The following is an 18,516-nucleotide window of genomic DNA, read 5'->3' on the forward strand; positions in this document are numbered from 1 at the left end:
TAAGTTATATTTTTAGTCTGTATTTTCCTCAGCTCATTTGTAATAAATAGATACAGTGGTTTTTGAAAGTGTGAATAATTAACTTTATTAGAAAAAGTATTAAAAAAGTTAAAATACATCACTGCTTCTGAGTCAGATGATAATAGCATGGTTAGGATAAGATTTCATCACCTTTAGGATATTAGAATATACATCAAACTTCCTCATTGAAAAGGAGGAGCAGGAAAAAATAGCAAATGCAAACTCTGTTATAATATACCAGTGTGTTCAGTACAGGAGCAGAGTAGGCTGGACAACACATTACATTCTAGAGTGCAAGAGAAGTAGATGCAAAGCCTTTAATACATTTTTAATTATCACTATTGATCTTTTTTTTTTTTTATTTTAGTCGAGGTGTCTCTCAATAGAGCTAAAATAAACACAGCCTTAGAAAATATTTTTAGAATTATGTATGTCAGTGTCAGAGATGTTTCAGTAATGTCATGAATGAGTATCTGAAAGTAAATATTTTTTTATAAACTAGAAAGCCAGGGTTACACAAAGTCAAATCTGGCTTCAGTTCAAACTCAAAAAAAATCAAGGTTTTTATGAGTAGCTGTTTCTTTCTCGCTGTATCATTCAGACTAATGAAATCTCAAAAAGCAATGGTCAAAACACGCTTGGTTTGCAACCATAATTAGTAGTCAGTCTTAAATTGAAAGGAAATGTTGAAATTAAAACATATGGAATGAAATATATTTCCCATTTAATCTCTGACATTAAATTAGGATAAAATAAAGTATGGTTCCCATATTATAAAGGCAAAATAATTAAATTGCATTGAAAGATATACTAATTGATTGCTTTGTTCATTTTTATACTGCATCATTGATCTTTCTTGGAGCATTTGAATGTTTTAAATATTTCTTTCATCCATAACATTGATCAGAGCATGTAACATTTATTTTTCAAGCCATCTGTATTTCAGCATTGTATTCCTGATTTTCCATAAATTAACGTAAAAGCTAGTCTAATATATTCTTTCTCCCGGGGTTTAGATGAGGAACCTTTCTTAATTCTGGCTGATCATCATGAAATAAGAAAAATTAGCACTGATGGATCCAACTACACTTTGTTGAAACAGGTATAACCATAGTACCATGCTCTAAGTTTAACTCAATACTTTTATTATTTGCTAAAGTTTGCAACTGACAGAAACATCATCCTATAATTGGCATTGTGTGCACCACAGAACAACTGCAGTATCTTCAGAGTTATTATAATACTTTTAATTGACTATTTTTTTCTGGATTTGACATTATTAAAGCTCAGGCAGTTGTTTTGTCAGTCATTCTGATGTACTAAAAAAATATGTTATTTGTGATCCTCTTCCATCACAATATGTTTTGTGCAATTTGTCTATTAGAGTTAAAAAAAAAAACAAATCCCCACCTATTTGGCCATGTACTACTGGGGCTGCTTACTGCCATAATCTAAATCTATTTTCAGACAGGCAATCCCAATATTTATGGTATTACAAAATGTGAACTCTTATCTTTGTGTAAAGCTAATTTTTAAAGTAATTACTCAAAAATATTATGACAGAGAAAAGAAAAAGTGAAAAACCACAAAAATAGAATGTCACCCAGTAAATACAGAGCTGCCATTTTTAGCAGTCTGCTGTCCTTCTGTGCTTCACCTAAGTGTAGTTATTTGCCATAGATTAGATTTCCAAAATGTTTTAATAAAAATATCTATTTCCTTGAATACTAATGGATCAATTGTAGTAAGACTAGGAAATTATTTACTCCCCATCAATATAATCAGGCTTTTTGTAACTTCTTGTGTCACTATGCTGTGCACCTAAATGTCACAAGAGAGGTGCACAGGTCTTCACAACAGTAATTATTAAATTAACCATCTTGAATGAAACATTGCCTTTATTTAAGCTTAGAACATTGTGAAAGTCTGTCTGTTCTGAAATCCTTCTGATTCCCTCTCATTTGCATCTCACTGCCTCTCTCCTCTTTTGCTGGTGTAGCTGTTCATAGATGCCTGTGAAAAGAGGGGAGCCACAGGAGATTTTCTTCGTGGGTGGTGCTGACAGGTCCTGAACTCAATGGACATTAGAGCCCAAGCAGCTCCAGCCACTGAACAAAAAATGTTTTCCATGTTCCATTCATGCACTGGGCTGACAAACACCTCTGCTGTTGAACCCACTGGTCTTTGCTCCTGAAATAACAGCATTTGATGCCAAAGCCTGTTCTTTACCAGCAGAACAGGGGGGCTGTGTCCCTCATAAGGACATCTTTGTGTCCTTGTAGTGCCATGATGGATTTGGCTCTTTCCTGCACATCTACCAGGTGATGGCAAACACCAGAGTGGCTCTGGCAGAGGAGCAAACCCACCCTTCTCTCTGTGTATTTGGTCTGTGATTACCATTCTAATAGTTCATATAAACTCAGAGTAAAGGAGCTGCAAATAGGAGCTCCTTCAGTCTTTTCTGAGTTATGTCCCAGCTTTTTCCTCTATTTTCTTTTTCTTTATTTTCTATTTTTTTTTCCAAATCACATAAACCATACAACTGTTTGAATTATGTCTCATGTATTGTCTTTGCTTTCCATTTCCTTTACTCCTAGTCATCAAAATCCTCAGGGTTTCAATAAGCATGGTAGATAATCTTCCTCCCCATTATTTGTGATTTTTATCTCTATGTTTTTAAGTGGGGCACCAAGGGAACACAAATCACAGCCAAGGATATATTGTATGCTGTGTGTAATAGAAACAAACCCACAGGTTTATGATGAGAGACTAAGGCAGCTGATGCCATTTGAAATCTTCCCTATTCCTTCTAAAAAGCAAATTTCTTGTGAAATGACAAAGAATTATGATAGGAGGGCTTAAGTGAGATATGTATATGATAAAGAGGAAATTATGTCTGGACAGAAAACTGTTACAGACATACATAATTCTTTACCTGCAGCTGATGTTCTGATAAAAATTGAAATTAAATTAACCAAAATAAAACATTGAAACCAAAGATATGCAGGCAGTCAATTCTCTGTATTAGTCTTGATCCTTAGGAAACTGTTACAGTGTTGTGGAATATTTAGAGATAAGGCCATATTTTTTACAAATTGCCGACTTTGATTTATAAAATGTTATAAAATTGTGTTAAATAATATTTTGTTTTCATTGACCTGTTGTCTCCTAGATTAAGAATTTTGGGTGGGGGTTTCTCTGTAGATGCAATTATACTAACGGGAGGAAAAGAGACAGGAATAGTGTTTTGCAGCCCAGTTACAGAGCTGCAGCTGGTTTTGTGAAAAATGTCTGCATGTATGTGATACTTTTGAAAAATGAGAGTGGTCTTCCTACATTGAATTGTTTCAGGCTTTTTTTCATGATGATTTGTGCAGCCTAACTACTCTTTTCCTCTACATTATGATCAAAAGATAGATTTGCAGTAATTACATAGCAGTAGATGGAGGATAAGCCATGTATCAGTTTCTGTACGATTAAATATTAAATATTGTTGTGCTTAGTTGTTTACTTTGGAGCTGGCTGGTCCAGCACACCCCTTCCCAGCAATGAATTACACTAAACAGGGAGGCTGCTGATCTACCTGAGAACAGGATGCCATTGGGCTGATAAGGGAATTGATTAACTGACCTTGAATTTATAGAGGGAATACAGACCATATCCGTCCCTTTCACCACTGCTGCTCCATATTTCATTGATAACAACAACCTGGCATATTAAGAATAATTGTGATTTCACTACATATCAGAACATTCAGCAGGTTATGGAGCAGATAAGGAAATAAGAGGCATCATCTGAATGCAACCTCCTTCTTCCTTATCTGCCATTTGGGATGAAAAGCCATTATTGTATGATTGCTCCTCCCAGCGTGTTGGAGTACCTCAGATATAATCACCACTCTCTCTTAAACGTGTTGGCTTTGTAATTGGAGCCACAGGAGATTCCCAGGTGCCTGCTGGATCTCCAGCTTTCACACTTTCTATATCCACACACACACATATCTATAAATACATGTATATAGAGTACCTATAATATAGCATCTAAGTCAAAACCTCCTCATTCAGGAATTAACGTAAATGTCTTTTTGCACCACCACCATTTTGAATTCCTGATTCATTTATATTACTAAGGAAAGTTTTTTCATTATTTAAATGTCATAAACATTATACTGTTTCTGATTCTCCCATCTAGTTTGCCAAAGAAAGGCCAAACGTAGTAATCAGCAGTGAAACTGAGCAAAAGTTAGAAGTGTTTACTGCTGAACTTCATTTAAATAAGAGTATAGAAAAACACAGGAGCCTCACTTAGTTTCATGTATCATCTGCATTTTTTGAAGTGACTGAATTTGTCACCATATTTATTTCTGTTACAGTCTTTGTTTACAAGTAATGTATGGAAAAGAGAGGGAAGTGCTTCAGAAATATGCAGACAGTAAAATAAAGCATTAGGAATATTAAATATGTTTTGCATTCTGAATGCTATCCAGCAGTTTGTGTTCAAACATTTGAATAAATGGACTTTTTTTTTCCTGTTTTTAGGGGCTGAACAATGTGATTGCAATAGACTTTGACTACAGAGAAGAGTTCATTTATTGGATTGATTCCAGCAGACCAAATGGCAGTCGCATAAACAGAATGTCTTTAAATGGAAGTGACATCAAGGTAATTGAGGATTAATAATGTCACCACTAGAATTAAATTTTTTGAGTGCTTTGGGAAATGCTCCTTCATACATTTAACCCAGATTATGAGACTTTGGTGTCTGAATACAAACGCAGCATGGGCTAGCAAGTCCTAGTAAAATTTAATTGCATTTGTATCTTATTTGAACTAAAGATAGGGGCAAGGAGAACTGTATTTAGGAGCTAAATTCCTTATAACTTATCTGACAATTTACTGAATTGGCAGTTCCATGTGGCTTCCAGGATGCCAAAGAAAAGAGCTATAATTAGGTGTAAGCTGTGTAAATACACTGGTGCCTTATTTCTTCCTATATAACATTTCCTGTGATCTTCAGTTTGTTTTTGTTTCACCTCCACTACACTGATAATTAAAATAACTGTGAAGGGTAAAAGTGCACTCCCATTTCTGCACAGCCTGTCTGTTCTGCCTCTGTAGTGGATTAAGTTCACAAATCCCCTATTAAGCACATTTGTTGACTTTTGTGAACATTTTCCCAGAACTGGTGATAAGCAGTAAGGAATTCTTTGTTTATTCTATTATGTCTGGCCTTCTGAAACAGGGACTTAAATGAGCAGCAACATACCCTATGAATTTTGTTGCCTCTCTGCACACCAGTAAACATGAAGAGAGAAAAGATTTTTGTTTTTCCTTCTCAGAGGAAGGAGTTTCTCAAAGCTTTGCTCCTTATGTGAGTCAGGGTTTGAAACTCACTGGCTTCAGTGAACCTTGCTTGCATCCTTCACACCAAAATAATTGTTCTTAAAAAGAAAAAAAAGCAAGTGATGAGCACTTCTGGCAGTCTTATTGCATTGGGGTAAAAGTAAAAACAGAAGTTTTACTTGTGTGGGGAAAAAAATGGAAGACTGTCAAGTGTGGGGTTCAAAATTCATTAAATCCTTGAATCATATTTATTGTCTTTAAACCGTTTCCAAAGCATCCTCCTCAGCTTCTGTCCCTTCTGGATGATTCAATATTATATGAGGGCTGGGGATTACTCAGACTCTTTATTTCTAATCTTCTCCATTTCAAAAACAAGGAAATTTTCCCAGTTAAAAATGTTCTAATAGCCAGGTAGAACACTATTTTTTTAAAAATCTTTCTACTGATTCATTAATAATTTTATTTTTTAAGAAAAATACCAACCACTAGAAGAAAATTAGGATGAAGACATTTTGTTTAGGATGAGGATATTTCATTTTTCAATCAGTTTTCAATTTGTACAAGTATGTCAATTGCAATTTTGCTCATATAGGATAATATATTCAAAGCAATAATCATAAAAATAAGTCCATTTAAATTTCATACAAAAACATGTTTTTCTCTAAAAAACTTGGCCCAGATTTGGCCTCTGAAAGCTAAAAATAAAGTGAAAAAAATTAGCAAGAATTATATACTATAACTCTCTAATAGTCTGTCAGTAACCTTTTATGCAGAGCCAAATTTTTGTGATTCTTTGATTTTTTTATTAGCTTGCCGTAGGACATACTTAAAGCTGACATAATTAACAATTATTTCAAATGAAATTATTATATTTATTTCTTTATTTAAATGCAGGGGTTATTATTTTTTATCTAGCAAACCTGTATACATATTTTAATGGCGTTGTTTTTTCACGAGATAGTTTTTATGGTTTTTCCCCTGATGAATCTCTCATTTTAATATCTTCCCACTTGTTGTGTTATTCTTTGCTATAAATAGATCTGCTCTCAGTGTAAGTGATGCTATTTGATGTATTGCCTCGGATTCCCCTTGCAGGAGATGGCATTTCTTCAGCACACCAGCTCTGGGAAGCCTGATGGCATCTCATTTTTCTTCTGCCTCTGCTCATGGAGGAGATACTTGCAAAATTGAAATGACAGCTTTTCCACATGGCTGTGTTCAGCTGTTAATACAGTGTTTTATGGAGAGTTTACATTCCCAAATGTTAGTGGGAAATGAAGTCAAACCTGGACCATGCACAGGAAGTGCCACGCTGGTGATCTCAGTGGCTGGGACAGGTTGAAGTGACTCTCCCAAGGAAAACTCATCAGAAAGAGAGACTCATTAGTTTGGTTGATGCTCTAGTGAGGTGTTTAGACAGCTAAACCACTACCTAAGTTTTCAGAGTTCTCCATTTCTGCATTAAAGGTCCCTTGGGCCAGTGCAGCAGTTGCTTCAATTACACATTTATAAACTGGTGAAGCTGATAATGTGGAGGCTTTAGAAAATAAAACCTCTTATTCCATTAAAAAGGCGGTGTATCCTGGAATTTAACTTTCTAAAAAGAATTTATAAGGTGATAAATTATGTAACAACCTGAGAAGGTGCTTTTACATATTCATAACTGCAAAGTTGATTTAAAGCATCTCACCATATCCCTTCTTATCTTGAAAGCTTTTCCATGTCCTCAGATGGTAAATAAATTTAAAACTAGCACATTCACTTATATATAATACAGGTTTATACATGAAGTTTATACTCTGGTGCACATGCTGTTAGTGATGAAGATAACAGTAAATTAGAATGTTCACCACAGTAATAAAACCATTATTAGTGCTTAAGAAATCTCATAAATTTTCAAGTATTGCTTTCTGATTTGTGGGTTTTTTTTCTTGAAGTTCTAGCTGCACAGACCTAATCAGAACTTAATCAGGAGTAGACATCAGGTCAGGATAGATCTTCTCAGGAGCAGAATTTTCAAGCCTAGGAGAAACTGGACTCAAATGATTGTGAATATTCAAATATTACTGAACACTTGACATGAAGTACTCACAGACAAGCCAGACTGACTCATGCTGTCATGAGGAGATTTTTAACCACATATATCTAGAAGAATTTGTTCAAGTTCCAGAATTATCCAAGTCATCGAAACCCCTGAGAATAACACATCCCTGTCAGTAGTCTGTAGGCTTTCCAGTAGGTGACTAAACTGCTTAGGTTAACAATGTCATCCTTTTGAAATGCAACTAATTCTTGGGAAGTCCCTCATTCTTCTGCCACATGAATGTTGGAAATAGAGCCCAATATTTCCTTTCCAGCCAGTAAGTCTGAGTGCCTCATTGTCTCTGTGTCACGATGACATATGGCACTACTGTGACATTAAAATGAAGGAGACACTGATGGGGACTGCTGAGAGAAATGGGGGGATGAGAAGCAGATGTGCCCAAGGGCACGCTGTGGGGAGAGCAGCCACATCACTCCTTTCTGTGGAACAAAAGATAGAATCGTGAAAGGGAGAAAAGTTTGGTTTTGTTTGATTTTTTTTTTTTTTTCTTTTTACATTAAGAGAAAACTAGGTATTTAAGATGAAAAATGAAAGATCAAGAGTTTTTAAAAGTTCATGCATAATGTAGAGAAGTTGGTAATTTCCTCTTTACAATATCATAGCATGCTCCATTCTCCCTCACTAGGAAGAAAGTGTCACATTGTTGTAGCTACTTAAGACGTGTCATTACCTGAGAAGTGTCAGTGTTTAGCAGTGAATAATACCCAGTTTTTACATGCTTTATGTCCCTGTATGAAATATCCAGTCTCTCAATATCCTGGCAGCAGTAGTTCTCAGATTATTGTTCCTTTTCCCAGTTATTTAGATAAATAACTAATATAATTTTTGCTTTTCCAGGTAGTTCACAATACAGCTGTTCCCAATGCCCTGGCTGTTGATTGGATTGGGAAGAATCTCTACTGGTCTGACACTGAAAAGAGAATTATTGAGGTGTCTAAACTCAATGGCTTGTACCCAACTGTCCTTGTGAGCAAGAGAGTGAAGTTTCCCAGAGATCTGTCCCTAGATCCTCAAGCTGGGTAAGAAGCAGTCAATTTTCAGTACTTCCTACTTAATTCTGATTTGATATTAAAATAATTTTTATTCTAAAAATAGGAAATAATACTTTGTTGTTTATTGTTTTGGGGTTTTTTTAATCTAATATTTGGTGATAGAAGAAAGTTGTGTTGATCTGGACTCTACCTAAAGAAACACAGAGTTTTTCTTTGCATAAAAAATATAACCTATCTAGTTTACTAATTTTTATACAGATAAAATCTATTTTCTACTATTTCTTAGAATTAAAATTTGATTTTCTTGTAACTGTACCCTTTCTTCACTGTAAAATTGGGAAGGGAGGATGAAGACCTTGGTTTAATGTTTTCAAGGGATGAATACATGGGATCTTTCTGTGGTTGCCTGGGCATCCCTGAGTATACAAAAATCACTCTACAAAGTTGGCACAGAGACTCCCAGTCTTTCAGGAAGGCTTAGATATATAAATGAATAGATATAATAATTTACTGGGGTTTTTTTGGTCTGTGTATAGACAGCTTTCCAAAACTGTTTTTTACAATTTTTATTGCTAAATATAAGCTTTATTCAGCATATCATAAATAACATTTATTTTAATACAGAATTTTACTGGAAATAAAACCTCAAATTCAGAGTTATAATTTGAAACAGTGTTGCTTGTATCTTGGGGCTTTTTTTCCCTCACAAATGAGAAATGCTGAGTGAATTATCCTGCTGCTGCCATGCAGTTGTTTCCAAAGAAAACATTTTCTGTTGGAGAGAGAAAGTTCCCTCTCTCTGCTGCTTGTGTGGAGCAGGCTGGGTGCCAGCATATTGCACCTGTGTGTTGTAGGATACCTGTAACTGTTCTTGGGGCCATCATTTCCTCCTGCACACAAATTCTCTTCCAGGTGGTTATTAAGAATATGAGCTGCATCTGGGTTTTGGAAGGCCTGTCCAAAGCCTGTAGAGAAGAATCAGCTTCCCAGCTGGAAAGATCTGTCCTGAGGTTCTGAGTAATGGCACACAACAGCAGCCACATGCATCCATGTACTCAATAATGGGATTTTTCTTTCTTTATGGCAAACATGCTCTGAATTGTGGTTAAATGGCATGTCGAGGGAAAAACTGCTGCTCAGCTTTCCAACAGTCTCTTTCAGTGTTTCACCCACTTTTAAACCCTCTGTGTGAGAAACTGTTTTAATGTTTTGGAGCCAGTACTTCTTGAAGCAATTCAATTTGCATTATGTGGTTGCATAACAGCAAAGTTTTGTCATATGTGTCAAAAAAAAGAAGTAGATGTAATACCATATTTCTGAAAAATTTATTAATGATGCCATTTATGCAGGATGTAAGATTCACAAAGTCCAGTTTGGGTGGTGCTTCAAATTCTAAGGTATCAAGACTAAGCCATTTAAATGCACATTTTGCTAGTCCATAATCAATTTAATAAAATCACACCTAGCATGAGGATTCCTATTCAAACCCTTTACATTCAGCACACCTATTTACAGATAGGTCCAGAAAAATGCAAATATTTATTTGGATGGGGGAAATTTGTAGAGTAATTATTGATTTATTCCTGAGATCAAATAAATAAGTTAAGCATTGAGTCACAGATTGGTTTGGTTTAGAAGAGACCTAAAGATCATCCAGTTTCAAACCCCCAAGATGGGCAGGGATGCCATTCACTATCCCAGGTTGCTCAAAGCCCCATCAAACCTGGTCTTGGACACTTCCAGGGATGGAGCAGCCACAGCTTCTCTGGTCACTTATTGCTGCTGGTGCCTTGTGAAGGCTGACCTAGAACAGAGACTAGACAGAGCTAAAGAATAAATTAGGGATTTATTAGCAGGTTTCAATAGATCTAGTTTGGGCAGCACAAGAGCTCAGACAGGGCTACCCCCCAGATGAAGCCAAAATGGTCACAACATTGGATGGCCAGTCACAAGTTTATAAGTTTTGGTCCATTTACATATTGGAGTTAATTGTCCAGTTATAGCTTTAGGTTATGAAGTCCCATCCTTCTTGGTTTTCACTCTTCAGTTTACATTGCTTATGATCTTGGGCCTGAAATTTGGATCATTTGTCCTTGGTCCCCAGCTAGAGAAGGAATTGTTTTGTCTCCCTACTCTATGAAGCCCAGACCCACAGAGGTAGCACAGAACCTGAAAAATATAAAAGCTAAAAGCTGAGGCATCACTGTTACTCAGCTGCTGTGTTTTGTGTCACAGATACCTGTACTGGATCGATTGCTGTGAGTCCCCTCACATTGGCCGTGTCGGGATGGATGGATCCAGGCAAGCTGTGGTTATAGAAACTCAAATATCCAGGCCCATGGCTCTCACCATAGACTACGTCAACCACAGACTGTACTGGGCTGATGAGAATCACATTGAGTTTTCTGACATGGATGGATCTCACAGACATAAAGGTTGGTCAACTCTTCACTTTTTATTTTTTTTCATTTTGCTGCTTTCCATGTTATGCACAGTTATGTAAAAACTGTCCTTTAAAATATTTTTCCAACCTTTTTTGAGATTTTTTTTTCCTTTTATCAATATTTTAAAATCTGCTTTTCATTTTTGTTCTCTGTTATGGATATGAATAGCTTTTAAACATGCAGTACTATGTGTTTGTGGGAAAAATGTCAAATAGAAAAGGAAGCTCTAGGAGCACACACAGTAATCTGAGGCAGCCTTTCAGTTTTATACTCTGGCATATATAGACATGTTTTTGATTAAGTTACAAAGTGACTAAAAGTAGAAGGGAGAGATCCTGTGTGCCATGTGTCAGAATAGGGGGATAAAATCAGCCTTTTCTCCCACTTCAGAAAGCCTGGAAAAGCCATTAGTCTGCTCAGCATGAGACCAGGATTTCAAATGTAATTTGGGGTTTTCCTGGTAGATGGGTGAAATAATAACTTTTGAAATACTTATGTAATGAACTAATCTTTGTCCCTGTGTTTTGCTTCTCACCTGACAGATAATTAAAAAGCTTGTGTCATTTATCTGTAAAGTCTTCAAAAAACAAAAATTCTACACTATGATGAATTGTTCTCATATTACAAATTTTGTAATTAAAGATCTTACATTTTAATTCAAATATATGAAATAGTATCAGTCTACTAAGTATTTTTGAGGGTTTTATTTGAGATTAAATTGTTACCTGAACTCCTTCCTCATACTTTACCCAAACCTCAGCACTGCTGTACTGCTGGTAAAATGTTATGGATTTTGGCTCTTTTAGGGCTTTATCTCATAGTGGGTGCCTCCAGGTCTTCTCCAAACCACAACTGATGAAATGACTACTTTATTTTCAGATCAAAGCTTCACTATGAAAAAAAAAAAAAAAAAAAAAAAAAGGCGGAGTGCAAAACAAGTTTTCTAGCCCTTACATTCATGAATTGTAGGTTATAAATACATCATGAATAATTCAATGGCAGTTGTCTGAGATGGTAGATTGGAGAGACTCTAGCAGTAGCTACGAGAGCTGTAAACACTCCCATTAATCTCAGCATAATGTCCATGTGTTATTTTTGGGATGAACACCAGTCAGTTGTAACCTGCTCACCTAAACAGCCCTCGCTCAGACATAGCCCTGAGCTGGATTCCTGCTGACAATCTGCTCTTCTGACAGAGGAAGCAAAGCTCCCTACTCCTCTTGATGTCATTCTCTGTGCTGCTATCCTGATTTTTGTTCTCATAAAATTATCCTCTTTCTCTTCTTTCTGGATCTTTCAAAGGAAAGAAGTAAAGAGTAGCCAATGTGTCACTCTTAGACCTAAACTGACTGCAGTGGTCAAACTTTTCACAGTCTTCCCTTTAAGCCTGAGAGTTTGAGAATTTTTCTTTCCCCAGAAACATCCTCCTGTCACTAAATTCAGGACATAGCTGCAAAAATCCAGCCAGAGAATCTTCAATGTCCATTGCCTTGGTCTCCAACCTGTGGAGTTCCTGCACAACTGGATAAAATCAGTTTCAACTGTTTTATATCTGCAGAGTTAATGTCTTCTTCTGAGGATGCCTGATCCTGGAGAAGAAGGAAATTTGTCACAATGCCACAGCAAATTTATCCAGCTTTGGAACCAGTGAAGTATCTGAGGCAAGCTCCAAAAGCAATAGTGACTTTGTGTAAAGCTGGTACTGTGCTGCTTTTGAGGACAGGTCTCTTTGAAGTCCAGATGGTGTATAAATATTCGAGCCATAAGAATTGAGCTTTGGGAGAAAGATCCTGAGGTATTTTAATGACGTGAAAGCAGATTTTTTCCTCAGTCAATCATTGTAAAGGATGAGGTTGGAAGACACCTCACAGATCACCTAGTCCAACCTCATGGATCACTTAGTCCAATCTTCGCTGGGAAAAGCACGGTCTAGATGACCCACAGCCATGCCCATCTGCATCTTATGGGTGGTCCAATGGTCCAATCCACCATTTTCTTGGGACAATATTCCAATATTCTCATTGTGAAAATTTTTCCTTTTATCTCCAGTTGGAATCTTCCCAAGAGTAACCTGTTCCCATCACCCCTCACCTTTTCCATGTGAAAAAGGAGTCTCCATTTCTTTGCAGCCTCTTTAAAGGCTGGAATGTGGTGATGAGGGTCTTTTCTAAAGAGTGAACAAACCCAGTTCTCCCAGCCTTTGCTCTCATGGAAGCTTCCCAATCCTTGGATCATCTTTGTGGCCTTGTCTGGCTCCTCTCCTGCCTGCCCACACCTAATGCCTCTTGTCGCTTTCTGCTGTCAGAAGTTTCGCTTAGAACATCATTAACAAATCAAAATGAAGTTGTAGAAAAGTTTCTGTGGATTTAACAAAACAGGGATAGAATTCTTGGTGTCTGAAACAGATGAAACAGCCCCGTGGGTGCTCCAAGGGGAGCTTTGACAGTTTTGCAGAGTTCACACATAATGATCAATTTGCCTTTAATCAGTCTTTTCCCTTTCTCCCTGCTTTCTCCTGGAACAACCAACCAAAAAAAAAGTTAATTTCTTTGTGATTCAGCACAAGACTAGAAATATTCTGGATAATGAAAATTAGCCATTGTAAAATAATTATTTTAATAGGGGAAGCTCGGTGTTCAAATTCAGTATTTGGAACTGTCATTCCCCTTGGCCTTCTGATATCTGTAATCCACACTGATAAGCACTTAAATGGAAAAGATTAGGTTTTATCTCTTGTGATAACTGTGTTCCTTGAAGGCATGTTTTTTACATGGATTTCATGGTCTGTTTTCCTTTGTCATTTTGGACATTTTTTATTGTCAAAGTTAACTAAGGGGGAGGTGGTTGAGTTTGCTCTTATCCTTTGTGTTTTTGAATGGAGAAGGATAAAGGCACAGATGTGACAACAAAATACATTTTCATAGAGGGCAGGAAAAAGTCTGAACAGAAATGTTGTTAGTGATGCAATTGGAAGTGCTCCTAATGGCAAACTAATAATTTTCTCACCTGTTTCTGTGACCTCTGAGGATAAGGCTGCCTTGCTCTGAGGTGTTTTCCTGAGATTATTATTTTTTGATTTTAATTTTTCTGTTATGAAATGTATCAGAAAATGGCACAGAGATTTCAAAAGACCCAGAAAATTAGTAACTCATCAGAATTAGTGGATTTAATATCATTAAGGGATGGTGTGAGACAGTGTGCAGTGTTCTGTGCTCCACATCAGATAATTTAGGATAAACACAACAATCTTAGTCTAATTATTGACACCAGGGAGTGTTCATTACATGCAATGAGAGTTTACATGCATTTAGATCTTGGTGTTAACATTTCTTCAGCAAGTATGGGGCTTTTAAATTGTTTGTTACTTCTGAACCTTAAAACCTTTTGAGGAGAACACCTGCTGCTTTTCTCTTGTAAAGTTCCTCTGCATTTCAATAAAATTGTCTTTTATAATTGCCAAGAGACTGCTAGTAAAAATTTTGAAAACATGCTAACTAGGCCAGAAATCTTAGAGTGCTTGGGAGCTCTTCTTGGCGCTGGGGCAGCAATGACCTTGCTGAGCTGTTTGAAGTTTAATGCTTGGTTATATAAACTGTCTTTAGAGCTTAGCCAATTCAGCACTGCAGCATTCACAAATGTTATATATTGTAAATGATTAAGCAAGTATTGAAGCATTAATCTGGCTAAGCACTAAGCTGGTTTACTTATACGAGCTTTTAAAAAAAAATAAATAAAAAATTTAAGAATTTGTCAGACTTAACTGCTTTCTGTTCCCACTTCCCAGAAGAGATGCAGGCTTCACAGTTCCCTGGGTATCTGGTTGCTCCATGCAGGTTTTCCCAACTTTCAGGGCTCCTAAATCCCAGAGCTGCCTGCATTCTCCCATTTCTCTTTGAAGATGAGCATTTCAGTATAATTAAACTATAAAAGGGAAATCTGACGGTCCAATTTAGGAAACACAGAAACTTCTCAGAGTTTAGGCCTTAAACTGTGTCAAATTTTTAGTTTATACAGTAAAAACAAAAAGTTGAGCACTTCATTCCTTCATTTGACAGGGGCATGGAAATTAGCAATGGAAAAGTGTTGCACTTTAACTAAGTTATTATTATTAAATTACTTGTTTATGTGTAATATCATTAACAGAGAATAACTTTCCTGGAGTAACTCAATTTGAAAAAACACCCTGTTCTTGAGACAGCTTCTGTCTGAATGTTTGCAATTCTCAGAATTGGAGAGACTGCATGTTTTGAAGTAACAAGAACAAGGGGCTTGGAGATTACAACCACTTTCATTTTTAGTGCCTGTGATTTCAAAAGCTGCTCATTGCAAGGAGTTTGCAGGTAGAAAATGAATATTTGTGTCTAATTCTGAGGTCTGCCACAGAGTTTTGAAAGAGAATACACCCAATTGTTTATAAAATTGCCCTATTGTAGAAGTGATCTAAAAGATTACAGTAACCAATTCCTTCTAGATTTATAATGGAAATTCTCATAGCTCAGAAATTAGAGAAGCTTGAAAGAGGGTTTGTTTCTCAAAGCAGATGAGAAGTAGCTCTGATATGGCAACAGTTTTTTCCCAACTTTTGAAGAGTCTATAGAATTATTCATTGTAACCACATCTGATGGCACAAGCTGATAATTGCTTATTCTCAATTATTGACTTCTCAATTTACTTTTAATAATTGTTCCTATAAAATTCTCCAATCCATATATGTTCCCAAATCGAATTATTTCATTGTGTTCCTGCTCTTTTAAAGGGTAATGTTCAGGAAAAAATTATTCAGATTCACCTATTTTAAAGGCAGTTCAAACAGTTACTTTACTCTAAGGTTGCTCAGTCTCCAGTTTGGAAGGTGATGCCCTGTGAAGGCTGACCTAGAACAGAGTCTAGACAGAGTTAAAGGATGAAGTAGGGATTTATTAGAAGGCCTCAATGGATCCACCTTAGGCAGCACAAGAGCCCAGCCAGGGCTGAACCCAAGATAAATCAAAATGGTCACAAAATGCATGACTGGACACGGGGTCTCCCATTTTCATAAGTTCTGCTCCATTTGTATATTGAAGTTAATTCTTCACTTACAGCTTTAGGTTATGAAGTCTCATCCTTCTTGTTTTTCTCTCTTCAGTCCATGTTGTTTGTGCTCCTGGGCCTGAGATTTTGATCATTTGTTCTTGGTCCCAGCTAGAGAAGGAATTGATTTGTCTACCTATTCTGTGAAGAGAGCTTACTATCCTCTAATATGAAGCCCAAACCCACACACTACAGGAGCGCAGAATCTGAAAAATATAAAAGCTAAAACCTGAGGCATCAAAGGTTGCCAAAAGTTTGGGTTCTGTACATTCTGCTGGCTTTGTGAAATATGCTCGAATTAGGTTATAAACTTCTGAAAATAGTTCATTATACTTGAAACTTCTCCATGAGCTGGACTTGTGCTATCACAAATTTTAAAGGATGGGCATTGCTTTCCATGCAGTTGGTTCTGTCGGGGGGCAATCAGGACAGAGAACATAAACCACAGATTTTCTGTTTTCTCCCTGCTCCAATCAACACAATGGAAAAGGGGAGGATTTTGATCAAGGGAGCTGCAGTGTTGAGCAGCTCCTCTGGTTTCAGTAGAAGACAAATGAGATAAACCAAAGTATCCCAGTGGTTTATGTCCTCACAGTTGGATGGTGGCAGGAGAGGGAAAGATAAAAGAAGGAATAGCTTGGGGGTCACTGGGAATGGATATGAAAACCAGCAAGACAGGAGTCTAAGGTGAGGGGCTGGCAGGCGGGTAAAGGATCTCTGTAAATCTGAAAAAATAATTAAAAAACCTTTAAAACTCACCAGCACACACAGTTGTTCTACTCAAATAGTGACTTGTGTATAATTGAGAGTAATTTATTACTGCTCTGTACTGCCGTGGGGTAACTGGCATATAAACAACTGCTCACAGTGAATTAAAAAAGGTAATAAAACATTTTAAAGTGGGACAATAAAATATTTCATTCCTAGTTTTTGTCAATTGGTTTTATAGACAGATTTTGAAAAATTTATGCATCTATTCCCGTGGTGTTGCTATATCTAATCATGAACTTTAATATCTCAAACACATTAGTACTTTAAGATGTTTAGATTTAAGGCTAAATTTCCTGCTTCTTCAGTGATAGCAGTTTGGGGATGTGTAACAAGTTTTGTGCAAGCTTGTTGTACTGAAATATTCTCAGTTTTCATTGTTACAGCTACATTATTATACTGACAAGATATCCCACCACTGAATGCTGAGACTTTTATCTTCCATACTGAGCACAATCTGGATGTGCAATGTATATATTAATTTTGCAGAAAGAAATATTTATGAATGGACATGTTACTAAAGATATGAGTAATAGCATCCTAAAACTATATATAATATATATATAGAGATAGATATGTATAACTATATATATTCTTATTTATAAAAAACTACATATTTATATATATAGTTTTTTATATGAGGTTAATCTATATATTGCATTATTTTTTTTTTCATTGTTCATTGAGTTTGACAGGTTTAGGTTTCTAAACCAAGTGTCAATTTCATAAATGTAATAACGATTGTAAAATATCTTGAAAATACAGTATTTTAATGTAATATATAATGTAATGTAATATACTTAAATTTAATTATATCTGTCAGAACGACACACTGTCACAAGCTTAATAGAGATAATCTTATTGTCATTATTCATTATTAATTTTATGGACTAAGCGCTTCAAATTCTTTACCAAAGGAAGCAAGCATCAGGAATAAGCAGTATAGGAAATAAAAAAGTATTGACTGTGTCTCAGAGAGGCTCAAAGTTGAATGTAAAATGAGACAGAAACAGCTACAAGGGAGTTCACTTGGCAAGTGGGGGCCAGGAATTGCTGCAGAAGAGATCAGCAATCTCCAGGTTTATTTGGTTTTGTAGGTTTAATTGCTATTTTCTTATTAAATGTTGTTCTTCCTTGATGCAATTTGTCTTTGGAGGGTTTGTAACCCCTCCTAGGAGATTTCCACTGGTTCCATTTAGATTGAGGTGTCAGTAGGCTTTTTATTTCTGTTTTATTGCAGTTCAGAAAATCAAGTTTCTGAACTTGATTTTCAGGGAGTGGAATTCAAAATAGTGTAGCTTGTTTTTTTAGGTTTGGTCACCCATGTAAATTTTCTGTGTTTGGATGCCAAAATTCTAAAACAAACTGCTCTAATGCCACAGGGAGCTAGAAAGTAATTTAAATTGTTGCTTAACAACAATTAATTACTTTTAGCAATTGCTTCCCAGCACTGGAATTCTAACAGGGTGAATTCTTGGGAAGAGCCTAACAGGAATCTTTCACCTCTTCTGTTTTTGTAGATTTTGCACAAGGACAGGGCAAGATGGCAATCCCCTGTTTTTGGAAAGGGAAGGGACACATCCCTTTCTGTCTTGGAAATTATCAACCATGCCCTGGAAATGATAGGACACTGATAATTTTGGTTTTGTTTTTCTCTTAGAAGGTGTCAACATTTGTCCTTTAAAGGACACTTTTTCTTGGTACATTGATTTTGCCACCTGCCAACGAGACCATTATTATTATTATTTGAGTTATTGTATTTGCTCTTACTTTTG

The 18,516-nt window shown here is 36.3% G+C and overlaps 1 protein-coding gene across 2 annotated transcripts in view; it reads left to right on the forward strand.

Annotated features, from left to right (window-relative positions):
- Positions 1-18,516, forward strand: part of LRP1B (LDL receptor related protein 1B) — a 626,862-nt gene that overhangs the window by 522,358 nt on the left and 85,988 nt on the right. For both annotated transcript variants that reach the window (XM_077784902.1, XM_077784903.1), the window contains exons 57-60: positions 1,038-1,123; positions 4,560-4,682; positions 8,305-8,486; positions 10,695-10,894. In XM_077784902.1, coding sequence (XP_077641028.1) covers positions 1,038-1,123; positions 4,560-4,682; positions 8,305-8,486; positions 10,695-10,894 — 591 coding nt within the window. The remainder of the gene's footprint in view (positions 1-1,037; positions 1,124-4,559; positions 4,683-8,304; positions 8,487-10,694; positions 10,895-18,516) is intronic.

The sequence above is a fragment of the Lonchura striata genome, chromosome 8 (assembly GCF_046129695.1).
Source record: "Lonchura striata isolate bLonStr1 chromosome 8, bLonStr1.mat, whole genome shotgun sequence".
Lineage (NCBI taxonomy): Eukaryota > Metazoa > Chordata > Aves > Passeriformes > Estrildidae > Lonchura > Lonchura striata.